Source organism: Hemicordylus capensis, chromosome 4 (assembly GCF_027244095.1).
Source record: "Hemicordylus capensis ecotype Gifberg chromosome 4, rHemCap1.1.pri, whole genome shotgun sequence".
Taxonomy (NCBI): domain Eukaryota; kingdom Metazoa; phylum Chordata; class Lepidosauria; order Squamata; family Cordylidae; genus Hemicordylus; species Hemicordylus capensis.
Genome location: NC_069660.1, coordinates 283440012 through 283465962, shown reverse-complemented (window position 1 = coordinate 283465962; position 25951 = coordinate 283440012). Strand labels below are relative to the sequence as shown.

Sequence of the window (25951 nt, the reverse complement as noted above, 5' to 3'; positions counted from 1 at the left end):
TTATCTCTGCAGAGAAATGTCAGTCTTGCACACACGCAGTGATGTATGTGGGGCACACAATATCTCAGAGCAGTGTGCATCCCAAAACAGTCTTGGTGGAAACTGTCCAGGAAGCATCAGAGCCACACAACTGTTAGAAATGAGAATTCTACAGCTTTTATTTATTTTATTTATGTATTTACATATTTGTATACCGCCCAAAACTTATGTCTCTGGGCGGTTTACAACAGATAAAAACAACATTAAAACATTAGTTTAAAACAAAAACAAGAAATTTAAAACACAATTTAAAAAAATTTAAAACAATGCTCTAAAACAACATTAAAAACAAAACAGTATCAGTTAAAAGTCTGGGTGAACAGATGAGTCTTTAAAGACCTTTTAAAAGTGGTCAGAGGTGGGGAGGCTCTTATTTCACTAGGGAGTGCATTCCAAATCCTCAGGGCGGCAACGGAGAAGGCCTGTCCCTGAGTAGCTACCAGACGAGCTGGTGGCAAATGCAGACGGACCTCTCCTGATGATCTCAATGGGCGGTACGGTTCATAACGAAGAGCTTTGACTCTTGATTTATTGAGTGAGTGAGTGAGTGCCATCAAGTCGGTGTCGACTCTTAGCGACCACAAAGATAGATTCTCTCCAGGATGATCTGTCTTTAACTTGACCTTTAAGGTCTCTCAGTGGTGCATTCATTGCTGTTGTAATTGAGTCCATCCACCTTGCTGCTGGTCGTCCTCTTCTTCTCTTTCCTTCAACTTTCTCCAGCATTGTAGACTTCTCAAGGGAGCTGGGTCTTCACACAATGTGTCCAAAGTATGATAGTTTGAGATAGTTTGAGATAAGTTTCGACCCCGCACAATAAGTACCTCCGTCTTATCTGGATTCAGCCTTAGTTTGTTACCTCTCATCCAGCCCATCACTGCCTCCAGGCAGGCATTTAGGGAGGTTGTGCCTTCTCCTGATGATGTTGACATGGAGAAATTAATTTGGGTGTCATCAGCATACTGATAACACCCTGCACCAAATCTCCTGATGATCTCTCCCAGTGGTTTCATGTAAATGTTAAAAATCAGAGAAATACAATGAAATACAGAGCCCTGAGAGACACCATATAAAAGTTCAGATTTTGAAGGACAGTCCCCAAGAGACACCATCTGGAATCTGCCCGAGAGGTAAGAGTGGAACCACTGCAAATCAGTGCCTCCCACCCCCAACTCCCTCAGATGCTCCAGAAGGATACTATGGTCAATAGTATTGAAAGCCGCCAAGAGGTCCAAAACGACCAACAGAGTTACACTTCCTCTGTCAATTCCCAATTGGAGATCATCCATCAGGCCGACCAAGGCAGTCTCCACCCCATAGCCTGCCCAAAAGCCAGTCTGAAATGGGTCTAGATAATTGGTTTCCTCCAAGACTGTCTGGAGCTGGGAGGCCACCACCCTCTCATTTACCTTGCCCAACCACGGAAGATTGGAGATAGGCCTGTAGTTACTTGACTCTGAGGGAATCCAAGGCAGGCTTCTTAAGAAGTGGTCTAATAATTGCCTCAAGACAAGGAGACATCCTGCCCTCCCTCAGAGAAGCATTTATGATCTCTACCAGGCCTTCTACAACAACCTCCCTGCCAGATAGTATTAGCCATGTCACTCAAGGTTGAAAAGAACATTGCTCCAAGCAGCTTGTCCACATCCTCACGAGTCACAAACTGAAACTGACCCAGCCTAACCACATAAGAGGAGCCGCTGGACACCTCCGATTCAGACACTGCAGTAATTGTGGGGTCTAAATCCAAGTCGGCCCAAATACAAGACTTCAATGTTCACTTTGGGACTAGGTTGTCCAGAATGGCTCAAGAATCAGCCATGAGAACTATTGGCCTATCCCAAGTGGTCTCTGAACCAACACATGATGCTGGTCACATGATCAATTTGGTCTTTTGCTCTTATCAGGGTGGTGGTCCATGGGTGGAGACTCCTGTTATTTCCCAATTGTCATGGACAGATCACCATCTGGTTAAGTTAGGATTTGCAGCCACAACCCACCTCTGTAGGGGTGAAGGACCTATTAGGCTGGTCTGCACCAGAAGGTTATTGGATCCAATAGGATTCCAAGAAGTCTTGGAAGCGTTTTGAGTTGGCTCTGCTGATGATTCTGTTGATGCTCTGGTGCAAACATAGAATAATGAACTCACTAGAGTGGTAGACACAATTGCTCCTAAGCATCCTCTCTGACATCCTTCAAAATTAGCCCCATGGTATTCTGAAGAATTACGAGAGCTAAAGTAGCAAGATAGACAACTATAGTGCAAGTGGAGGAAGACTCTACACAAATCCAATAGATTACAACAGAGAGCACATTTGAAGATCTATGCTCTGTCAATATGGGTGGCAAAGAAGCGGTTCTTTTTTTACCCACATTGCTTTCATATCCAGCAGAGTTGTCTAGGGTTGTGAAAGGGCTAGTTCATGCCCTCTCCCCATTGCTCTTGAATTTGGAACCTCCAATTCCTGCTGTGAAGTTTTTAATGGCCTTTTTGCAGAGTGCTCCATTAACCTCATTTTATTGCTCATGCGCTTCTGCGGCACGTGGCGACACATGAGTAGACCCCCGACCGGGAAGCTGCAAGCGGCCTCCCAGGCTCAGGGGTCCCCCAGAATGCCCCGTGCACTTGTGCGGGGCATCCAGGGACTTCTGGGGGCCAGGCGGCCCCCAATCTCTGCAGCCCCCACCAGCTCTGTGACAGATCCAGAAGTTGGGTGGGCAGCCGATCCGGCCGCTCAGGGCTCTGGGCATGATCATCTGCGGGGAGAACAGGCTTAGCCCGCTCTCCCCGCAGATCTCATCGAGGCGCATCACAGTGATCATGTGAAACACCTCCCTGGTTGTTCCGATGGAAGCCAGATAGATAGATAGATAGATAGATAGATAGATAGATAGATAGATAGATAGATAGATAGATACAAGTTGAGGCTGTTCTCACACACAGCCTAACCCAGGCTAGGGAAGTCCAGCCTGGGTTAGGCTGCACAGGAGAACTGCTGGGATTGAGCCCGATCCCAGTGGGGCAGCACCGCCTAGCCTAGCTTTTTATCCCAACTTTTAGGCAGGGTTAAAGGCACAAGCACTTCCTTAACCCTGGTTCTGGGGCCATGTGTTCACTCAGGCTATGTTCAGCCTGAGCAGGCACAGAGACTGGCACCTAGGAGCACTTGTCTCCTGGGGGAATCCCCCAATGCACCATGCACATAATGTGGTGCCCTGTGGGATAGGTCTGGGTCAGTGGTTGGGAGCAGAATTAGGACACAAAATGGTCAAACATTTGGTTCCGTGAACAGAAAATCCAAAATCCAGAATAGTGAGGTCTGGAAAATTGAGGTTTCTCTGTACCTGAATTGACCTGAAAGGAAGAGGAATCTGAATTTAAGTCCACCCATTTGCTTGGTTGCATTTGAATGGAAGGCGACATGTGAGCACCGTAAGATATTCCCCTTAGGGGATGGAGCCGCTCAGGGAAGAGCATCTAGGTTTCAAGTTCCCTCCCTGGCATCTCCAAGATAGGGCTGAGCGAGATTCCTGCCTGCAACCTTGGAGAAGCTGCTGCCAGTCTGGGTAGACAATACTGAGCTAGATGGACCAATGGTCTGACTCAGTATATGGCAGCTTCCTATAATCCTATGTTCCACCCCCTGTTTTCTAACATCAAAGAACCTGGGGGAAATCTTGTCTGGGATTCAGGTATATACACTAGCAATACAAAAAAAGAACACACATTCTGGCCAGCCTGAGGATCTTGCTAACCAGAAACCAGGCTGTTGAAGAAGATGCCATTTAGCAGAGCAGACTGTGCTCTGGTTGCTAAACGCCCCTGAAAGTCTGCCAGAGAGAAATCTCTTTGATTTCAGCATTCCATCAGCTCCTTGCACTGCAGTAACAAGTGCTCACTTTCCCCATGTGATGATGTCTTTTGAGACAAAAGGTTTCTTCAAGGTTTTCCAAGCCTTCGGGCTCCTCCTGATCCTTTTTCAAATTACAGGGATGATGGTCTACCAGGGAGACTTGCGATTAGTCAAAACTCTCCACAGCTGCTGCGAGGCATGAATGTTAAAATTCCACTCTGGGACCCACAACTTCTGGACTCAATTTACCTACATGACACCACGACCTAAACCCAGGGAGTGCTTGGAAAAGACTTGGAGCAGCATCAGTGCTATTCCATTTCTTCCATAGCATCAACCACGGGAGGAGTGGGGTGGGGGGGGGGGGGGCGGCTTGCAACTGCCCTGCCCAACACGTCTGTCATTACAGGGCAGTCATCGTATTATAGGAGTCTGGAGAGGTGGAGGAGGGGGAATGGAGAGATGATTAAAAAAAGTTTCAAGTGCAAGAGAATCGAAAGAGGGCTCGCAATTCATTACTTATGGTACCAAGAGGATTATAAAACACCTTGTAACTGGAAAACTTTGCCTGAAGCTGTTAAGGACTGCAGGCTTCACTTTTTTAGAGACTGACGAATGTTGAGCGATCTTGGCAAGAAAAACCCAGCAATAGGCTTTCTGTCATTCTGCTTAGAAGAGACAGTGATTCTTCTGAACGTTTCAGATGGGTTCTTCTTCGCATTGCTTCCTCTGGTTACGAATCGGACACAAAATGACATGGAGTATTCCCTTTCCCATCATTTGTTATGAATGAGTAAAGTAGACAATAGTGGCTATGTGTCTACTTGAGCCCTTAGACTTTGAAGCCCATCCATGTTGAGATGCATCAGATACACTCTTGGAATAAACAGTGGTACCTATGTTGTCCCCAAAGATAATAGATATTACAAGTATGGATCTGCAACAAAATGTTGCAGCATATCCAGGCTTGGACTGGCCCACAGGGCAACAGGGCATATTCCCAGTGTGCCCCAGCCGCGTGGCACTCCTGTGCCCCAACTCCCACCCTTAATTACCTATTCTGCTCAAAACTCGGCACCCTCCCCACATACATTCCACCGCCCTCTCAGTGCCCCCAGTCTGGCCCTGAGCATATCCTTAATGTGCATGTGTTACCTGAGCCTGTGACTGAGAATACTGGAAATTATTGGCACATTTCCCCCTCAGCAGCAGAAAGGGTTGTGACTGACTTGAAGGAGTATTCTTCAAGCTGAGAAATTTCATGGTATTTTTGTTCATACCTTCCTTCCCACACTCCTCACCACTGAATTCCATTAGCTCTGCTTACCTGATTGTCTGTTAACTGGTCTTGTGGTAGCAAGCATGACTTTGTCCCCTTTGCGAAGCAGGGTCTGCCCTGGTTGCATAAGAATGGGAGACTACATGTGAGCACTGTAAGATATTCACCTTAGGGGATGGAGCTGCTCTGGGAAGAGCAGAAGGTTCCAAGTTCCCTCCCCAACATTTCCAAGATAGGGCTGAGAGAAATTCCTGCCTGCCACCTTGGAGAAGCTGCTGCCAGTCTGTAGTAGACAATACTGAGCTAGATCGACCAATGGTCTGACTGAGTATATGGCAGCTTCCTATGTTCCTATGTTAACTGCTCTCTGAGTCTGCTAACATTCTGCTCCATTGAGTTACATTGGGGTAGTCTGGGGGAGGGTTGCCCTCTTAGGGTTTTTCCCCTTCCATTTTTCTGAAACTGATAATATTTCCAGCTCTTTCAGAAATATATATATATGTAAATAAGTAGGGCGTTGCTCAATTAAAGAGATCTTAGCTGAATATTCAAATGATTTTTGATTGATTTGGTTGTTTACTCAAATCCTCATGCATACGTCTATGACCAGAGCCATAGTTTTGAGGGGCAAAAATCATTTGTTTTTAGATGATGCATGTATGTATCAGAACAGGTTCCATCATGGAAGAGGTATTCCTTCCTATGTGAGAGTGGAAGGAGAATACCTCTTCCAAGATGGTACATGTCATATGCAGTTTTTATCAATACTTATACTAGAAACCACTGGAGGGAAATTGGTTGCCTGATTAATCAGGGGTGGTTTTTTAGTCTATGAAAAAGGTTTTTCATCAAGTAATCTGTCTAATCAATTAGAGGCTAGAGTGCTAATTATAAATCTTATAAAATTCCAGAGGGGCAGAACATACATTTCTTAAACTCTGAAATAAATGACAGCTCCACATTTTATTTTGCATAAATCAGTTTTATGCAATTGATTTCAATGGGAGAGCTGAGCAAGTGTTCTTGATGTTGCCTGGACTGTACCGATATAAGCCCTGTTCAGACATTTTGTTGTTTCTGTGTTCAGGTGTTATGCACATGTGCATGTTTTTGTGTGAATGGCTGTGTAAGTGTCCATTTGAAAAATGAAACTGTCTACAGATCCTCTCAAATACAGGCCATAGATAGGAAGTGTACTGCTGCAAGTGTATTCAACATAACATGTGGTTAATTTTGTGTTCATATGGAACTGTACATGTGTCCACTATACACAGATCATACATGCATTGAACATAATGTGTGAATAGGGCTACATCTGCCTTACATTTCTTGCAGCAGATGTAAGGCAGGTAGACTGTCTCACAAGGATATGGTAAATAATTATAGAGGATTACACAGGCTTTTATTAAGGAAATATATGTTATATAGTGATTCTTGGTACTTTGTTAACGAGAACAGTCTATAACCCTAATTTATTCTCAGTGGATCTTAAAGATTATTTAATCCATTATTTAGTATAATTATGATTATGATTACATTTATATCCCTTTAATATAATATATTAAATTTAATATATAGCTTTAATCACAAATTAAAATTTGTGATCCAGTTAATCAACTAGACTAACACTAAGCTAGAACTCTTCTTACTTCTTCCCTGCACTTAACTTTTTAGAATGTAAATTCAGGACTAAGTAATGTTTTAACTGTAATTTATATTTAGTATGTAAGTTTGCCATGCTCACCGGGTAAAGAGGCACTTTTGAAGTGGTGTTTCTCATATTTAGCAGAGGGATGATGATTTTTAAATTGCTCCCTGTTTTTAGATTTCATCCTGGTGTAAACCTCTTTGAGCTTTTGAAGGGATGACATAAAATACCTTAATAAAGTCTTGCTCTTGAATATCCATAGTTATTGTGGTAGTTTGTTCTGCTAGTGGTTTATTGTTTTGCTGAAGCATTTTTGTTTTGAGTGTGTTATTGGTTAGGCTGTTATTTGCATATTATTATTCTTCATTTTATTATATTGATACTGTTAGATGCCTTGGAGTTTCTTGTTGGTCCAAAAGACAGGGTGAAAACATGCTGTGTTGTGGCTAGAGTGTTGGGCTAGGACCAGTGAGACCAGACTTCAAATCCCTGTTCAGACATAAAGCTCACTGGGTGTGACTGGGCCAGTCATTATCTCTCAGCCTAACCTGTTTCACAGGATTGTTGTGAGGATAAACATAACCATGTACTGTACTCCTTTCTGGGCTTATTGGAGGAAGAGCAGGATGAAAATGTAATAAACAAACAAACACTGGAATAGTCTGTTAGTCTCTTGTGTTAGTCTCTTGCAGCAAATAGCAAATAACAATAGAGTGTTAGTCTCTTGCAGCAAAAACACCACTTTGTAATACCTTAAAGGCTAACACGTTTATTCCATTATATGTTCTCGCAGACGACAACAGCCCACTTCATCAGTGAACTGTATCAGTACATGCACGCAACAGACGACTCCACTCCACCCAAGCTTATGCTGCAATAATGTGTTAGTCTTTAAAGTGCTACAAAGTTTCATTGGTTTTTTCTGGAGCCGTCCGCTCCTCGTCACGCTGGCCGGTAGGTGGCACTATTGCCTACAAAGTGTATAGTCAAACTGCTGTCTGCTGTTGTTGGTTTGTCTGTTTATGCCCTTATTAAAAACAACTAATCATAGGAACGGGGCAGATGCGTCTTGACATAGCCAGAAACGACACCGAGGTTCCATGCCTCTCCCAGGGAAATCTGTTGGAGCTGCTACGGCAGTACGTATGGTTTCAAAGCCCTACATATATAAATACTCCTAGAGGTGCTATTATATTCAGTTCCGAGGGGCTTGTGAGCAGCTGTGTCCCATATTATGGGGGCTCCTGTTTTCTTGATTGCAGCCAAAAAAGATGAATGCACGCCGTCTTAAGCAACCTGACGAAACAGTAAGTCTCATTGAGCTCAAGGAAGGCTTACTTCCGAGTAAGTACGCACAGGATCGCATTACAAAGGAGCAAAAGAAAAAATGTGGAGACTGCTTTAGTGACTCTGTCTGTGCAGACTAGAAGGGGGTTTGTTTCACTCTTGTTCTGAAATAAAACACCAAGAAAATGCACAGCATGGTGAATTTCAGAGTTCAGAGATATGGATTAAAATAAATAAATTAAAATAAACCTGATTTAACGCTACTGGGAATTAATTTACAGCCCGTCCTTACGTGACAGCTAACCACAGTCTTTTCGATGATGGGGTTAATTCCTGTCAGAGAGCTGTCAGTCATATCTGACTGTGTTTAATCTGTAACACTTTGGAAGGAATTTCTAGTAAAAGGCTGGTTTGTGAATTGAGCTCAGCTGCTGTGCAGCAGAAGACCTATTCATTCTGTAGTCGTGGCCGAGTGGTTAAGGCGATGGACTAGAAATCCATTGGGGTCTCCCCGCGCAGGTTCGAATCCTGCCGACTACGGAAAGGGACTGACTTTTTTCCTCCCCTAATTGGTTGGTTAATGGAAAGGTGGCTTGGATTTGCAAGCACTGACCTATGCAGAGTGGCAGGGCTTTGATGACGTGCTTATTCATCCACTGGTCTCTGAGCAGGAGCTAGAAGGGGGGCGAAGGGGCGTGGCCTTGCCTATCAGTCAGAGCAGGTCCCGCCCACCTCGCCCTGCCTGCCGCTTCCCTGGCAACGAGGACAGGAGGGGCTCGGAGGGCGCACAGGCTAAGATGGCGGACGACCTGGACGAGCTGCTGGACGAGGTGGAGCACAAGTTCTGCCGCCTGTGGAGTGGGGACGGCTCGGAAGGGGACCGAGTCCAGGGGGCGAAAAACAGCTGGCTCCCTGACAGGAAGGCGCAGGCGGCGGAGGCGGGTGAGAGTGCCAGGTGAGCAGCAGTGCGCATGTCCAGGGCTTCCTCCTGCTCTCCCCTCCCCACTTGGCTTCCTTGAGGCGTATCATTGGCCCACGGAAAACCATAACTTCCGGTTCCCGTTTGAACTTGCGAAGCTTGAACATGCCCTGAAGCGGTTTAAAGGGCTGGACCGAAGTAGCGTTGAAGTCCTTTACTTAGTAAACGTTAAGTTTTATCTCAAGCCCCCCAAAACACCACCACCAAACAGGATAAGGACACCACACATGTTTTTCTTGTTTTTTGGTGTCTAGCCTCCTCCTGCCCTAATGCATTTGGTAGCGTTCGAATAGAAACCAGAAGAGATGGCTGTGCGCGACTCTTAGTGTTTTTCCTATCTCTATGGGGGTTGCTTACTCTGCCAACTGAACAGAGGCACTTTTAAAAGTGGTGATTCTCTTTATAGTCTGCAGAGGGAGAGCAACTGGCTTTATTCACCCTCAGCACAACATCCCTCCAGTGACTGTTGCATGTGTCCACCTTATGTTTATGTGTTTAAGATTGTGAGCCTTTTGGGGATAGGGAACCAGCCCTCTTATTTGTTGCATATTTTTCTCTGTAAACTGCTTTGAAAACTGGTTAAAAAGCAGTTTATATATATGCATAGTAGTCGTGGTAGTAATCTCCACTCTCTTCCTGCATCAGGTTTTCAACTTGGGGGAAGCACCAGGGTTTACCCTTCTTAGCCTGCTTTGGACAATTGCGATCCATGCATATCTCACACGCCCTCTAGCTGGTCCCACAATTACAGGTTCCCTACACCTTTCTTGTGCGCAGCTGCCTAATGGAGCAGCAGGGAAGTAACTTGCCTAGGGAGCAAGAGGTTGCTGGTTTGAATCCCCACTGGTATGTTTCCCCTTGTACTGGCAGCGATATAGGAAGATGCTGAAAGGCATCATCATCTTATACTGCACGGGAGATGGCAATGGTAAAGCCCTCCTGTATTCTACCAAAGAAAACAGCAGGGCTCTGTGGTCGCCAGAAGTCAACACCAACTCGACGGCACAACTTTACATCTTGCTTAACTGGGAGGCAGCACTGAAAGTCACTGAGGGGGGCACTTTCCATCTACTACTGCTGCACACGTGGAGTGACAATTTCAAGAGGTTGCTGCCATGGTTGCTGCCATGCACTTCATGGAGCCAAGCACCCACAGATGCAACAGTCGCTTCTATATAACCTATCTGGATGGAAGCTGCATTTGGTGGCTGTGCACACTATGTGTATAGGGAGCTAAAAACTCTCATAATCTGCCAGCATGCAAAAGAGCTGTTCCATTAATCATTGTTAAACAGGTGTGCCTTCAGTGCAGGAATTCCATAATATGCAAAGAAATCCACAAAGCTGTCAGGACAAGCATCATCTCTCCACACTTGCAGCAGTGCAGGGTGGCCAGCTTCAGGTTCTTCAGCTGTTACAATATATTGCAGTTGATGATTACGGGAGTTGTAGTCCCAACAGCTGAAGAACTTCAGGTTGGTCATGCCTGCTGCTATGTTGTGATATTCTCCATTAGAGATGTGGAAATCGATTCGAGTTGAATAGATTCAAGCTTGAATCGGGGTGATGCAAACTTGAATCAAATTGCCCCTAAACTGGAGGGCCTGATTTGAGTTTGAATCGAATCATTCCTGATTTGACTCAAATCAATTTGAGTGCTATTTTGAGGCATTTTTTTCAGGAGAGATCTGATCTACCAATTGGGGTCAGCGGATAAACCAGCCCTCCACCCCCAGACGTAGCACATCGGCCCACCTTGGATGACTGGTCTTCCCAGTAGACCAGTCCTCCAAGGTGGGCCAATGTGCTAGGTTCAGAGCAGCAAGCTCTGCCAAACAGCAGGATCAACATGGACAACACAGTTATCACCCAGCCAAAACGAACACTTGGGAGCTAAACCATGTCCCCCACCCCGCATCTGACGTCAGACGTGGGGGGTACCAGAGCCGCGAGGCGCAGCCCCTGAGGGGTGGCAGCCCAGGTTCTTTGAACCCGGTCCCCTATAAAGCTGACATATATTACTTTGCAGGAAACTGCTGTACCATGCAACTATCATCACTATGTTTGAACAGGAAACAGATGTCTGCCAACACAGAGAGATGTGTGGTTGACATGCCCCAAGGAGCCACAACTGGCTGCAGCTCCCCAGGGCATGTCTACTGCATGTTTACTGCCACATCTGTCCTTCAGATATCACCGGTGTCCCATGGAAAACACATGGTGAATAAGTGGCCTTTCATTTCTTGCTCCACCCGCCATCCAGCCTTAGGCACATGCCAGCCTTGTATTGGGGTCCAGTGTTGTTATCCCTGTATTATGGGGTAAGGCGAGACCTATTACAAGTGGGGGAGAAGTTTATGACAGTCCTGTAGTGTGATCTAGGCTTCTTATCTCCATGTTGCAGGTGGCAAGGGCAATTCTATTGCCCACTTACTAGCAAGTCCCATTGAACGTAGTATTCGTATTGTTATTAATACCACTGTTTATATACCACTTTGTTATTATTTCTATACCACTTTTCAACCCAAAGGTCACAAAGCAGTTCACATAACGCTGCTAGATATAAGGGAACTACCATTTAAAAGGTGGCTGCCCATTTAGCAGGGACTACCTTGAGTGGCACAGCCATTGAATGGCATTCCCATTGAGTGGGAAATGCTTGACTAACAAGCAGAAGGATGCCGGTTCAAATCCCCACAGGTACTATATCAGGCAGCAGCAATATAGGAAGATGCTGAAAGGCATCATCTCGTACTGCACGGGAGGAGTAAATGGTAAACAGGAGTAAATGGTAAACCCTTCCTGTATTCTACCAAAGACAACCACAGGGCCCTGTGGCCACCAGGAGTCGAAATCGACTTGACAGCACACTACCTTTACCTTCCAGGCTGTGGCTCCCATTCTGTGCAGGGAACTGGTCACCTAAGAGAAAGGCGTGCATTCTCCTTCCGAAACACTGTAAAACATGCTTATGCGGTTTGCAGAGGTGAGGCTTCTGCATTGCAAGAATGCCATTATGACAGTGCTCTTGTTGGGAATGATGAGAGTAGTGTCTCAACTGCATCTTTGCAATTAGGCACGCAACAAGTCTGCCTGCACAAGTTGGTCAGATGTGCTTTACAGTGGCCCTGAAGGTGCATGTGTACCTCTCTCTTAGATGTCCAGTTCCCTGTGCGGGAAGACTTCTGAGTATATTCTGAGTATAGGATTGTGCTGTTGGAATTTGTTGAACTACAACTCCCATCATCCCCAACCATCATGGCTGTGGAAGATGGGAGGTGTCGTTCAGCAACAGCTGGGAGGGCCAAGTTTGCCCACCTCTGTGTTAGATCCTAAATTATATCAGAAACCAGGGTGGGAGGAAGAGAGATGTGTTTACTCTAGTCTTCTTATATTTTTATGGCACATATCTAATGTTTACAGCCTCAGTCTGCCTGCTATATATAGTCTTTGTCCTTCTCATGTGCTCACCTCCACTCCAACTCCTCTTTACTGTAAATGTTTGCCAGAGTCCTTCACATAACCTTACAAAATGATGTTTCTCTTCCGTTTCCTTCTAGAGTTTCCAAAGGATTAACAAAAGATGCTAATGAAGACGAGGACATAGATGAAATCATTAAAGATATAATTGATGACAAAACCTTTGCAAAAAATCCTCTGGTAAGTAAAACTCTGAGAAAATGGTCTCAACTGTTGAAGGGGACGAAAGCTCCCAAAAAGGGAGGCTTGTGATGGATTTGAAGTACTGGGATCTGATCAGAAAGGAGGGCAGAGATTGGAAAATACAAAAGGGGAATTTCACTAAAAGTGGAAGCCAGAGCAGTGAGTAAGAAAGGCACGTCAAGGTGGGGGAAATAGCCTAATCTGAAACTGCTCTAAAGGCACATTTTAAATTGAGTGGACAATGTAGCTGTACAGAATAAATTATTAGACTAATAATGGCTAGGAGGCACCTGGAATTTTGCCTGCTTTGACTCATGCAGCAAATGTGTGTGTTTTGCAGTTCTGTCAAGAGATGTGTCCAGAGCACCTTCTAGGCCTGTTTTATAGCATGCCTTTCAGTTGTTGTGGCCTGAGGACATAGACAAGGTGCTTGGTGGACTGAGGCCTAACTGTGCCAGGAGGAGACTCTTCTCTCTCTCTTAGACCCCTGTGTGTGTTCATATTCATTTCAGTGGGGGGTGCAAGCGCAGTCTCTGCATCCTTTTGTGTAGGTGGGGCTCCACCCTTCACTGAGATGAACTGTTAAGTCTTGCATGCAGGCAGAGGAACTGTAATTGCTAGATTATGCTGGTTCCCTAGGCATCTATGCTCCTGCCGATACTGAAATGGAAAAAGTTTGAGAAGGCACCATACCATTATTTTTCTATCTGTCTGCTGTAAAATATTCCCCTTAGGAGCTGGGGCTGTAGCTCAGTGGTAGAGCATCTGCTTTGCATGCAGAAAATTGGGAAGTGCACAGAACTGGCTGGCCCGGTTTGGTTCAAGTCTGGACTGGACTCGAACCTGACCAAGCCAGTTCAGTCTGGCACCCCCTCGAACACCACCCCCGGTTCAGACGGCGGGGGGGGAGGTCCGCAAAGGTAACCTTTACTCCCTTCGGGGGAGTTCCTTGAGGTGGCGGGGGTGTCTACGAAGGTTCCCACTCCCCCTGCCGGCCTCCGTTCTCACCACCAGCGGCCCGTTCGGCGCGAAGGCCATTTTGGACAATGCCACACCTGTGCAATTGGCCTCTGCGAGGCTCTGGCATGACTCTGCGAGGCTTGCCAATTGCGCAGGCGTGGCGGCATCCAAAATGGCCACCATACCAAAGTTCAAAGGTCCGAACAAACGGGCCGCTGGCAGTGAGAACAGAGGCTGGCAGGGGGAGGGGGAACCTCCGCGGACACACACACCCCAGCCACTTCAAAGAACTCCCCTAAAGGGAGTGAAGGTTATATCTATATCTATATCGTTCACTAACCCCCCAAATAGTCGGGGGGTGTTCGGTCCTGGGTCGGACCGAACAGGGGGTGGTTCGGTTCAACCCCGGACCGTTGAACTGAACCGGCTCAACATCAAACCTGTCAAACATCAAGCCAGTTTGCACATCCCTAGCAGAAAATTCCAGGTTCAGTCCCTGACAGCATCTCCAGGTAGGGCTGGGAAAGACTCCTGCCTGAAGCCTTGGAGAGTCACTACCATTCAGTGTAGACAATATTGAGCAAGGTAACCAATGGTCTGACTAAGTATAAGGCAGCTTCTTATGTTTCTGCTTCTCTTTCTTAGAAACAGATTTCTAAATCATCCAACCCTGCACCTGAAAATATTACCTCCATTCAAGCTCATGGTAAGAGGTAAGTAAAGATCTTTTTTAAAAAAAATCTATCTATCTATCTAGCTAGCTATCTAGCTATCTAATTTGTACACCGCCCCAAACTTTCGTCTTTGGGCATAACAACATAAAACAAGTTAAAAACATATGAAAAAAATTAAAACAATTTAAAAATAAACCAGAGATTAAAACCTAAAAATGCAGGAAGCTGAGAAAACTTGGGCAAAAAAATGGGTTTTCAGGTGTTTTTTGAAAATTGCCAGAGATCGGGAGGGTCGTATCTCAGCAGGGAGCGCATTCCACAATCTCGGGGCAGCGACCGAGAAGGCCCGTCTCTGTGTAGCCACCAAATGAGTTGGCGGTAACTGGAGACGGACCTCCTCAGATGACCTCAATGGGCGGTGGGGTTTGTAGTGAAGAAGACGCTCTCTTAGATACCCAGGACCTAAGCCGTTTAGGGCTTTATAAGTTATAACTAGCACTTTGTATTTTGCCCAGAAACCTATAGGCAGCCTGTGTAGCTCCATCAGTAAAGGAATAACATGATCTCTCCGAGATGACCCAGAGACCAACCTGGCTGCCACATTCTGAACCAACTGAAGTTTCTAGACTATGTACAAAGGCAGCCCCTCATAGAATGCATTACAGAAGTCAAGTGTGGAGGTTACCAACATATGTACCGCTTTTTTTAGATCATTGATCTCGAGAAACGAGTGCAGCTGGCATATCAGCTGGAGCTGATAGAAAGCACCCCTGGCCACTGCCTCAACCTGAGAAACCAGAGAGAGCTGTAAATCCAGAAGTACTCCCAGACTGCGAACCTGTTCCTTTTGGGGAAGTGTGACCCCATCTAGAACAGGTAGATCAAAATCATCTCTAGAGTTCTGACCCTGCACAATAAGTACCTCTGTCTTATCTGGATTCAGCTTCAGTTTATTCTCCCTCATCCAGCCCATTACTGCTTCCAGGCAGGCATTAAGGGAGGATATGCCAGCTCCTGAAGAAGTCGACATGGAGAAGTAGATCTGGGTGTCATCAGCATACTGGTAACACCCAGCTCCAAATCCCCTGACGATCTCTCCCAGCGGTTTCATGTAGATCTTAAAAAGCATTGGAGAAAGTACGGAGTCTTGAGGGACACCATACTTAAGCTCAGATTTCGAAGAGCAACAATCTCCAATCGACACCATTTGGAATCTGTCCGAGAGGTAGGAGCGGAACCACTGTAAAACAGTGCCTGCCACCCCCAACCCCCTCAGATGTTCCAGAAGGATACTATGGTCGATAGTATTGAAAGCCGCTGAGAGATCCAAAAGGACCAACAGACTCACACTTCCTCTGTCAATTCCCAATTGGAGATCATCCATCAGGCTGACCAAGGCAGTCTCCACCCAGTAGCCCGCCCGAAAACCAGTTTGAAATGGGTCTAGATAATCAGTTTCCAATGGCAATTAGAAATTCCAGTTTCTATACTGCCTGATATAGATATATTTAGGCGGTGTACAAAGTTAAAAACATAGCAAATGTAAAACAGTTAAAAATCACAAACAAATAAAAACAATCTCAAAAGATAACATAATATAAAAAAATTAAAAGCCTGGAAAAACAGGCAGGTCTTGAGGTGCTTCCTAAAAGCAACCAGAGAAGGAGATGCTCTTATTTCAAGAGGGAGTGTATTTCAGAGTCCTGGGGCAGCCACAGAGAAGGTCCGGTCACAAGTTGCCATCAAATGAGCCGGCGGCAATCGTAACTGGACCTCCCCAGGTGATCATAATAGGTGACAGGGTTCACAACAGGACCCAAGCCATTAAGGTTTGGTTATTAGTGAATAGATGTGCTGATAATTAAACAGCTGGCTTCAGTTTGACAGTCAATGAACAAATATATGTTTTTAGTAGACAAAATGTGATTACTGTGCTGCAGGATTTTGATTGCATTATGAAAAATAAACTCTTACTTCAATTGTCTGTAATACTATTTGACTTTAAAAAGTATTCTTTTTCCAACAATATTATATTGTTTTTCAAACAATATTATATTGTTTATGTGCTTCATATTATATTGTTTATGTGCTTGAGTCCTCTTTGGCCTGCAGGTGGTGGAATATTTATCTTTCTCTTTTAACTGTTTTTCTTTCCTTCTTTCTTTTTTTGGTGCCAAGAGTTATATCCTAGTGATAAAAACAGAGAAATTTATACTTGCCATTATTCCAAAAATAGGGGTTTTGAAAAGATACATAGGGTCACTAGAGCACTGAATTCCAAGAAATTTAATGAAGGGAACTGTTGTGTTTCCTTTGCCTTTTCAAAACTATTTCTAAGGCTTTCCATTTTAATTCTTGTAGATGTTGCCCAGTGTACCTTGGTGGAAGCACTGCACCATATGGAATTGGGACAAACGTTTCACAGAGGTAGGAACTTTAAACATATAGTCCATCATACTATTAAACCTTCATGTTTCTCATGCTATTAAAGTTTTAAAATTGTATTAATTTGAAACATTAAAGCCTATTAACATACAACATTTCTAGTGCATCCTTGTTTTTTAGAAAAATAAAACCTAAATTATTTTGTCCTGTTCAATGTGTTGAAATAAGTCAGTACATTGGTCCCTTCTTCCTTTGGACAGAACATGTGATCGATTACGTTGCACTGCATGTGACTTCCATGTCTCACATTTCAATGACTATCAGTGGGATAAATCGTGCGATTACTACTTTTTCAGGTATGTTTGTGGGTAACATTATCAGGAGTACCATGCTGGTAGTTTACACCAAACACCGAATGTTTCTTCAACTTTGTATATGTTCTGCTGATTTCAAATGTCACAGCATGGGAGGTGAAAATGGTGGGCTCTTTTAACATGTAGGTTGGAAGAAAGCCTGTAAGAGAAATACTAATCAGTGACAATGCTGAAGAGGGTTTGCTGTTCTCTAGCTGATCCTTCCCTGCATACATAGGGGGCATTCAGTAGTATTAATGAAGAAATGTCAGCACTATAATATCTTTAGTGAGCCACAGGGCTTTTGACTATTTCAGAGCAGTTGTTAATGCAAATGAAAACTGTGTGTATATAGTGCAAAAAATTTAACCTATCCTTGTTTTCATACTACATCTCTCAATTGTATATCTGATACTGAAATGTGGATTCATGGATTTTAGATTTGCCAAAAACTGTAAACCCACAATCAATTAAAATGGAGCACTCTTGATTGATAGGAATAACATGCCTGAATTCAGCAAGCTGAGAACAAAGATGCTAAAGAAGAAGGGAACACGAGCCTATGCTTGTCAGTGCAATTGGAAATCTGTAGATGAATTAATAGACCTCACTATGGACCACCAGCTCCGTTGGGTTTGTAGCAAACACACATAATAACATCACCTTGCTAGTTCAAATGTCCATTTCTTTACAAAGACCACCTGTCTGCTGGTCAGCATCGAGTGTGATGAATTAAGAGTGTTTGGTGTGCAATTAGATCTTGCTATTCCAGATACAAACTTAGCACTTCACCTTGTCTGCAGTTCTCTTCTGAACTAACCCAACTGGGTGGAATCATAAGCCCAGAGACTTGGCATTTGCCTGCCTAATAGAGCTAAGCTGGCAGAATGTATTAGCACCAGGGACAAAAGCAGTGTTTATAAGAGACCCTATCCTCAATTACTGTCTCCAGTAATATCCTCAAGTACTGTCTCCAGCAAGGAAGATGAAGCTGGAAGGCGAAAGGAAACAACCTCTGCGGCCTAGAATATATCCTGCAAGTCTAGAAGAGAAGAATATATCAAGTGAAATCTGCCCACATTAATTCTTTGGCTAGAACAGCATTTCTGTTTTCATAGTGCATGATCCATTACCATTATCTTGAGACATTAGGCATTTGATATGTTCCAAAGAGGACTCTGATGTTGATGTCAATGGTGTGTGGGGGCATGTGGGGTGTGGAGATCATACAGCCTAACCTCTGTTTTCCCTGTAGATGTGTAGTAAGTCCATAGCGATGTTAATATTATTTTGTAGCAGTATTAGCAGCAGTGGCCTTACGTGCAAGTCTGAAATTACAGTCTGGGTAAGAGCAAGAAGCATTACCAGGCCAGCAATGGCAAGGAAAGTTGCCCTACAGCTCTGAACTTAAAAAAAAAAAAAGATTCAAGTTGTAAATCCTGTCCTTTGGTTGCATTATTATAGTTGTTCATCTGGAAGTAGCCCTCACTGAACAGAGCAGTGTTTGCTTTCAAGAACACATCCAGAACATTGAGCTATACACTGTTTAGTCCCCTCTGCCTTAGATGCTCCTTTCAAGAGCTTTTCTTGCAGGGCAGGGGAAGGCAACCTTGACTCACTAGCTGTTCTTGAACTACAACTCTCATCTCATCTTGGCTGGAGGGCCAAGGTTGCCAGCCTTGTTGTAGAAGCAAATGCAAAGGAGCCCAAATGCCTTTTGATTGATTGATTTTTAATTGATTATGTTCCTTTGTAGGTACATAATATGGGGTGGAGAAAACAAGTACCAATCACTGCTCAGCATTTAAGCTAAATTATGGTCCCGACAACTGTTTTGTCTTAAAAGAAGTACCTCTTCACATGTTGCTGTTGAAATCTGTGTATCAAAACAGAGGGTATAACCAAGATGAAACTGACTTCTTGCACCTCTCAATTCAGTCTTAAAAAAAACAATAACAGGATCATGACAGTTGAGTTATTCTGATTTAGGGTTTTTCCCCCCTGAATGCTTATATATACATATTATTTCTCCCTCTAATATGTAGCATTTATTTAGGAATGTATGCCAGTAGATTTTCCTGTCGCACTGGCTGTTTAAACATGTAACTTAAACAATTCTAGCACATCAGTAGTCAATGGTGTGAGTAAAGCAAAAGCAAATTAGGAAAACAATTATTGCTCATAACCACATTGTGATCTCAAACCCATTGTAATGTATATATAAGTCCTATTTATTTCCGTTGTTTCCCGTCCTGTGTAATCTGTTTAGTATCAGAATATTATAAGTTTTGATATACTTTCTTCAAACAAAAATTTGAAATCTGTTTGAAATTGGAATATTCTCTCTAATTTCTTGTAACAGTAGAATCATCATTAAACACTATATTCTTTCATTTGGAGTTGCCTCTCTTCATATCTTGGTTGCCTGTTGCATTTTCCTTATTGACCAGATCTTGTCTTGATAAACCCAATGCTCATACTTGAATTTTTAGATATTGGCCTGAGTGACATCTAGACTAGAAGATTTATTCCAATGCCTTTTGTTTGATATTGTTTTCAAGGAATATATATACTGAACTACCTGGAAGAGGTATGTTCTTGCTAGAGTCTGACTAGGATTCTTGCAAGAAAGTACCTTTTCCAGGGAGTTCATTGAAAATATTCCTTGAAAACAATATCAGTCAAAATGCATTGGAATAAATCTTCTTTTCCGTGGTGGCTTTTTGTTTTGTTGTTGTGGCTATCTCAGCTGACATTGATCTGCTATATAATGTTTGCCATCTAGACTAACCTTTCTCAGACACACCAGATTTTTCCATTGAGTGAGCAGGGAAGGGCTGATTTTTGGCAATTCCCCTTTCTTCCCTCTGCAGCTGAAGTGGCTCCCTGAAAGCATGTCTCCGAAAGTTCATCAGGGAGTTAGATTTAGCCAGCCTAAAAGTTCAAGGGGTGGGGGGCAGACAACTTCCAGCCTGGGACACTTATGTGCAAAAATTGGGGGAGAGCAGAGGAAAAATGTGGGGAGTACCCTAGCACCCATCCCCTGGCTATAAGTCTGTTTCAGGAGGTACAGATAGCTACTGAGGGAAGAGGGGGGTAACTGACAGTTGCTACTCAGTGCAATAGAAAAACCTGAGACCTGTGGTCCAGATGCCACTCACTGAGACCATTTGTATGTGACATACCTTGAGCAGGTCTGGTCCTCTAAGCTGCCTGGGTGGGAGTTTGCCTGTGATCCCTAGAGGATTGAAGTCAATCTCCCACCCAGGGAGCTCTGAGCTCTTTGGAGGAACAGGCATAGATAAGGGTAATAAGCAAACATAGTGTATCTTCACTGGGCTTTGTCCTAACTTTTATATAGTAGTCTGCTACTTGAAATTATTAGGAAGTGAAGAGTTTTATATTCCTAAATTGCAACAAGGAGGGTGTCAATACATCAATATTTTCAAAGTAAAAAAATAGTATTCCTGTTCAAGACTGTAGAGGGCAGACTTACACTGATGTAGGTTGGATGTGTTTGGCAAAAGTCTTCCTTCTACAATGCTTAAAAGAAATACAGAGTAGGAATGTGCACAGAACCAGCAGGGGGCCTCTCAAGGGTGGAGGGGGGATATCTTTAAGGGTGGGGGAGGGGGCTCTTACCCCTCCCGCTGTTTCCCCCGCTGGTGCTGCACTTTAAAAGGGTCCGGCAGGACGGCGGCAGCGTACCTCCCTGCCGCCCCATTGCCTCATCAGACTGGAAGTGACCAGAAGTACCCAGTGCGCATGGAGGGGCAGCAGGAGGAGTAAGAGCACCCTCCCCCGCCCTTAAAGGTATCCCACACACACACCTTCAAACCGGCCAAACTGCCAGTCTTTCAAACCAGTTTGGAGGCCCCTTAAAAGGGCCTCCTAACCGGGTTGTGCACATCCCTAATACAGAGCTCACCACTGGCGATGTGCACAAACCAAAACCGGCAGTTCGGTTCAAATCAAATTCGAGCCGAACCGCATGCCACCAAACCGGTTTGGTTGAACTGGCTGGTCTGGCTCATTTGATTGAACTGGTTCGACAGTTCAAGCATTTATACCTGTAAAGAGGAATCTCAAGTAAGGGGTGGGGGGATCTACTAAAGGGTGGCCGGGGAGCGGTGAGAAAAGTAATTTGAAGTGCTTACCAGCTGGCACAGCTGCTGAGACTGCCACTTGCCCCTCACAGGTTAAAAAGTGGTGACATTTTACTAACGATTTCAGCATTACACAATAATGCAACATAATCAAGGTAGGATGGAAAATATGTATATGTATAACTTTTTAAAAATACAGGAAAACAATAATTTTAAAATGGTGTTATTGGCCGACACATTTTAATCAGGATTTTGTGATGTTTTAATCTGTTTGCTTGTTTTAGTGGCTTCTTTCAATGGCTGCAAGGTTCCCCCCCGCCTTTTAAATCTTTTTACATTCTTTCTGCTTTTATTGTGCTTTTAAGGTTCAAGCAGGGCTGTTTCATTGTTTTATTGTTGTTTATTGTTGATGTTTTATTGTTGGAACTCATCAATCACCTTGAAAATAATTGTATTGATTGATACATTTGCCTAAAATGTTATGAATGAACGAAGTCATTCCTGTTGCAACTCATAAGAATAACAAATGTTTAGTGGTTGCATTTTGTTCTCAGTGTTTAGTAACATCAGTTTTCAGATGTGGGAGGGTTGGGTCGGGTTGGGTCTCTGCTCCACATGAACACACAATATAGGAGCATATTTAGAAGATTAATCTTCAGAGACTTCCTTATAGTTTTGATTAGTGTTCATTTTCTTTCAAGCTTTTTTAAAAAACAAAACTACATGTTTTTCTACAGCAGATCAGAAAAGAACAAACAGAAAAGAGTACAAGAACACAAGATCAGGAAAGACAGCACAAAATAGAAACCAATTTTCACCTCAGAAGGAGGCTGTTCTAAATTACTACAATAAAAGAAAAAATGAAGCCATGATGTTTGTGTAGGAAACCTTATTGGGCACTATATAAACACAGGCCTACAGCTTGCTGGCCTCTTGCATATAGATTTAGCAGGGTCTGGATAAACATAAGGAAGGAGATGAGCAAGCCTGTTAGAAAGTGAGATTTGTTTTTGAGAAATGGTTGTTCATTAAAGTAAAATAATGAATCAAAGCCCCATCTAGTCCAGCATCCTGTTTCGTACCTTGGCCCACCAGATGCCACTGGAAGCCACAGGCAGGAGTTGAGGGCATGCCCTCCCTCCTGCTGTTACTCCCCTGCAACTGGTACTCAGAGGCATCCTGCCTTTGAAGCTGGAGGTGGCCCCCAGCCTTCCGACTAGTAGCCGCTGATAGACCTCTCCTCCATGAAGTTATCCAAACCCTTCTTAAAGGCATCCAGGTTGTTGGCTGTCACCACATCTTGTGGCAGAGAATTCCACAAGTGGATTATGCGTTGTGTAAAAAAGTACTTCCGTCTGTTGGTCCTAGATTTCCCAGCAATCAATTTCATGGGATGACCCCTGGTTCTAGTGTTATGGGAGAGAGAGAAGAATTTCTCTCTGTCCACTTTCTCCACACCATGTATGATTTTATAGACCTCTATCATGTCTCCCTGCAGTCATCTTTTTTCTAAACTAAAAAGCCCCAGGTGTTGTATCCTTGCCTCATAAGAAAGGTGCTCTAGGCCCCTGATCATCTTGGTTGCCCTCTTCTGCACATTTTCCAGTTCTACAATGTCCTGTTTTAGATGTGGTGACCAGAATTGTACGCAGTACTCAGAGTATGGTTGCACCATAGTTTTGTATAAGGTCATTATAATATTAGCAGTTTTATTTTCAGTCCCCTTCCTAATGATCCCTAGCATGGAATTGGCCTTTTTCACAGCTGCCGCACATTGAATCGACACTTTCACCGAGCTGTCCACCACGACCCCAAGATCCCTCTCCTGGTCAGTCACCAACACCTCAGATCCCATCAGCATATACTTGAAGTTGGGGTTTTTCGTCCCAATGTGCATCACTTTACACTTGCCAACATTGAACTGCATTTGCCATTTTGTCACCCACTCACCCAGTTTGGAGAGCTCCTTTTGGAGCTCCTCACAATCTGTTTTGGATTTCACTAGCCAAAAGCGTTTGGTATCACCTGCAGATTTGGCCACTTCGCTGCTTACCCCTGCTTCTAGATCATTTATGAATAAATTAAAAAGCACTGGTCCCAGGACAGATCCCTGGGGGACCCCACTTCTTACTTCCCTCCATTGTGAAAACTCTCCATTTTCACCTACCCTCTGTTTCCTGTCTTTCAACCAGTTAGCAATCCACACATGTACTTGTCTCCTTATCGCATGACTGCTAAATTTCCTCAGGAGTCTTTGATGAGGAACTTTGTCAAAAGCTTTTTGGAAGCCCAGGTTTACTATGTCAACTGGATCACCTTGATCCACACACACACATTGCATCTACATTGGGAAGCATCCACAGAGGCACATGCATAACAAAGAGTTAGCAGAAGCAGTTCCCCCCTTCTCACCTTCCTTTCTACAGCTGCAGAAGGCTTGAGGAACCCTCCAGCCCCAGTGTGGGATCCTGCATCAGTGGCTGCAGACAGGGAATGGGGGGAGACACCAGCTACCACACAGAGATGTCTTCCGTTCTGGAGAAGAAAACACTTCCTACTTCTCCCTCTGCAGCCGTGGACAAGGCATCCCATGGTCACTGTGTTGCTGAGGCACTCCGTGCTCAGAAGGGGTGGTTGTGCACTTGCCAAATTTACCCAACATCCCAAATGGGGAAACTTGCAGAAGCACTAATTGCACAATTATTAATTAATTAATTAATTTATTATTATTATTATTATTATTAGTTCAATTTTTATACCACCCTTCCAGAAAGGCTCAGGAATTGCCCCTTCTGAGCAGCCCCAACTCTCATTTTGAAGTCTGCAAAAGCTCTGCAGTGCAGTGTTATACCTCCATGACGCTGCACATCATGTCAGCCATTAGTCCATTGTTTGTTTGTTTGTTTGTTTGTTTGTTTGTTATTCAGGGGTGCCATTAGGCATGGACTTGGGTGCCCAAGTCCATATGCTCACTCCCCAGATGGCCCCATTATTTTCTCCAAGGGAAAAGAGGATCCCTTTTATTTGTCTGGAATGGCTTGTCCCAGGGTTCTGAAGAATTTGGTACAGATATAGGACAGGTTATCTAGACCCTGATTTTTAAGCAGATGATTAAGCAAATGTTAGTTAGTTGTTTGTTTACGATCTTAGATCAAACATCAATAGACACAGAATATATACAGTAAAGAAAGAAAACAAAAACGGAAACAAAATCTAAAATGTTGTCAAATACATAAAATCAGGAACCTTTGACAGTAACCGATTGCTGTGCTCTAGTTTCTCTTCGTTTGGTCAATGTGTAACAGAATTTAGCAACCGCCATGGATATTATTGGGTCCCTATCTTCTAATAAACATGTAAGAATCGTCTCCACTGAGTGGCTTTTGAGATCTTTCAGGTACTGAGATAAAAATAAATCTCTTTCATCAGTATAAAATGGACAATGTAACAGTGAATGCATCAATGTTTCGGGAGCAGATCCGCAGGGGCATAGTCTCTCCTCATAGGGTTTTCTCTCAAATTTCCCTGCTAACATCGCTGAGGGTAGAGCATTCAAGCAAGCTCTTGTAAACGCCCAGCGAAGCTTTGGTGAATAGATTGTTTAGAAATAAGAGGCTATGACCCAATCTTTCTTGGTGCTTAGGAATTGTAGAGGCCTATTTATAGAGGCCCTTTCCTCCTGGAAATTTATGTCCCTAAGCCTTTGTTTAACTAGGCATCTTGCCGTTGACTCGCCCTGTTCTAACAATTGTGCTGGGCAGAAGCCCATCTTCCGGAGTCTTTCCTCAACCATCATACACCAACGGGGTTGTGGGGTATCAGCATGGAGATGAGGTATAAGTCCTACCGGGTAAAAATAAGTCTTGATCCAATACAGGATAATAAGAAGCCAGGCCCTGGTCTCCAATTTCCATAGCCCAGTCTCCAGCCGTATTAAGGAGTTCAGGACGCATTTTGGTACCCCCAACAGTGATCTCAGAAGGCCGATTGGACTTTTTCTAAAGCTTGTAAGTCTTTTGGCGGTCTAACCTGAATCCCATATAGCAGCTGAGGTATCACTTTAGCCTGAAAGGCTTTATTTGCTGCCGGAATGTAGCCACCACCTTGTGCCCAGAAAAATTTCCTAATTGCCATGGAAGATCGAGTGGCACTCAATTTAGCGGCACTGGTGTGCATAGAAGTACCGCCATTAAACTGAAACACACACACCCCCAGGTATCTGTAAGACTTCACCTGCTCTACTCTAGCACCACCAATGGACCATCTAAAAACCCGTTGCTTCTTTGCAAATCTCACGATTTTAGTTTTGGTGTAGTTAATTTCCAAAAATTCCTCATTGCAGAGCAGACTCAAGCATTCTAATGCTCTTTTTAGACCAACTCTGGTCTGTGACAATAAAGCTGTGTCATCTGCATACATGAGGATAGGTAAACACCTGTCCCCTATCTTTGGCGCGTGAGTTTCAACTTGCCGTAGGTGGGTGATTAGACTGTTTACATAGAAATGGAAAAGAGCTGGGGCTAGTATGCATCCCTGCCGGACCCCCCCTTCCTACAGGGATCTCTCTGGATAATTAATTGGCCATTATGGTCACATTTTACTCTCAGACTCGTGTTCTCGTAGAGTTTATATATTAGAGCTAGCAATCTCTTGTCAATAGAAGAGTTTGCACATTTCTCCCACAGAGCATCCCTGGATATTGAGTCAAAGGCACTCTTAAAGTC

General features: G+C 44.0%; 1 protein-coding gene and 1 non-coding gene across 9 annotated transcripts; both read left to right on the top strand.

Annotated features, from left to right (window-relative positions):
• The first annotated feature begins 8565 nt into the window (after positions 1-8565).
• Positions 8566-8647, top strand: TRNAS-AGA (transfer RNA serine (anticodon AGA)). The gene has a single exon. It is a non-coding gene; the product is annotated as a tRNA-Ser (tRNA).
• A 257-nt stretch (positions 8648-8904) lies between these two features.
• On the top strand, positions 8905-22097 carry CFAP418 (cilia and flagella associated protein 418). Of its 8 annotated transcripts, none has more exons than XM_053246645.1 (7): positions 8905-9062; positions 12647-12746; positions 14355-14422; positions 16745-16810; positions 17029-17124; positions 21320-21382; positions 21965-22097. In XM_053246645.1, the coding sequence occupies exons 1-6, from the start codon at positions 8905-8907 to the stop codon at positions 21375-21377; spliced, it is 546 nt and encodes a 181-aa protein (XP_053102620.1). In that variant the 3' UTR covers positions 21378-21382; positions 21965-22097. The 8 variants fall into 8 exon arrangements, with proteins under 8 accessions (XP_053102620.1, XP_053102616.1, XP_053102615.1 ...); XM_053246641.1 differs by lacking the exon at positions 21320-21382 and adding an exon at positions 17619-17754 and having other exon boundaries at positions 21968-22097; XM_053246640.1 differs by lacking the exon at positions 21320-21382 and adding an exon at positions 17619-17754.
• The last annotated feature ends 3854 nt before the right edge of the window (positions 22098-25951 follow it).

What these genes read in the sequence shown, in the direction of transcription:
- CFAP418 (XM_053246640.1), top strand. Translation starts at nt 8,905, where the DNA reads ATGGCGGACGACCTGGACGAGCTGCTGGACGAGGTGGAGCACAAGTTC. An exon ending in GGGACAAACGTTTCACAGAG is followed by an intron (nt 16,811 to 17,028) that starts GTAGGAACTTTA and finishes TCCTTTGGACAG; the next exon opens with AACATGTGATCGATTACGTT. An exon ending in TGCGATTACTACTTTTTCAG is followed by an intron (nt 17,125 to 17,618) that starts GTATGTTTGTGG and finishes CTTGATTGATAG; the next exon opens with GAATAACATGCCTGAATTCA.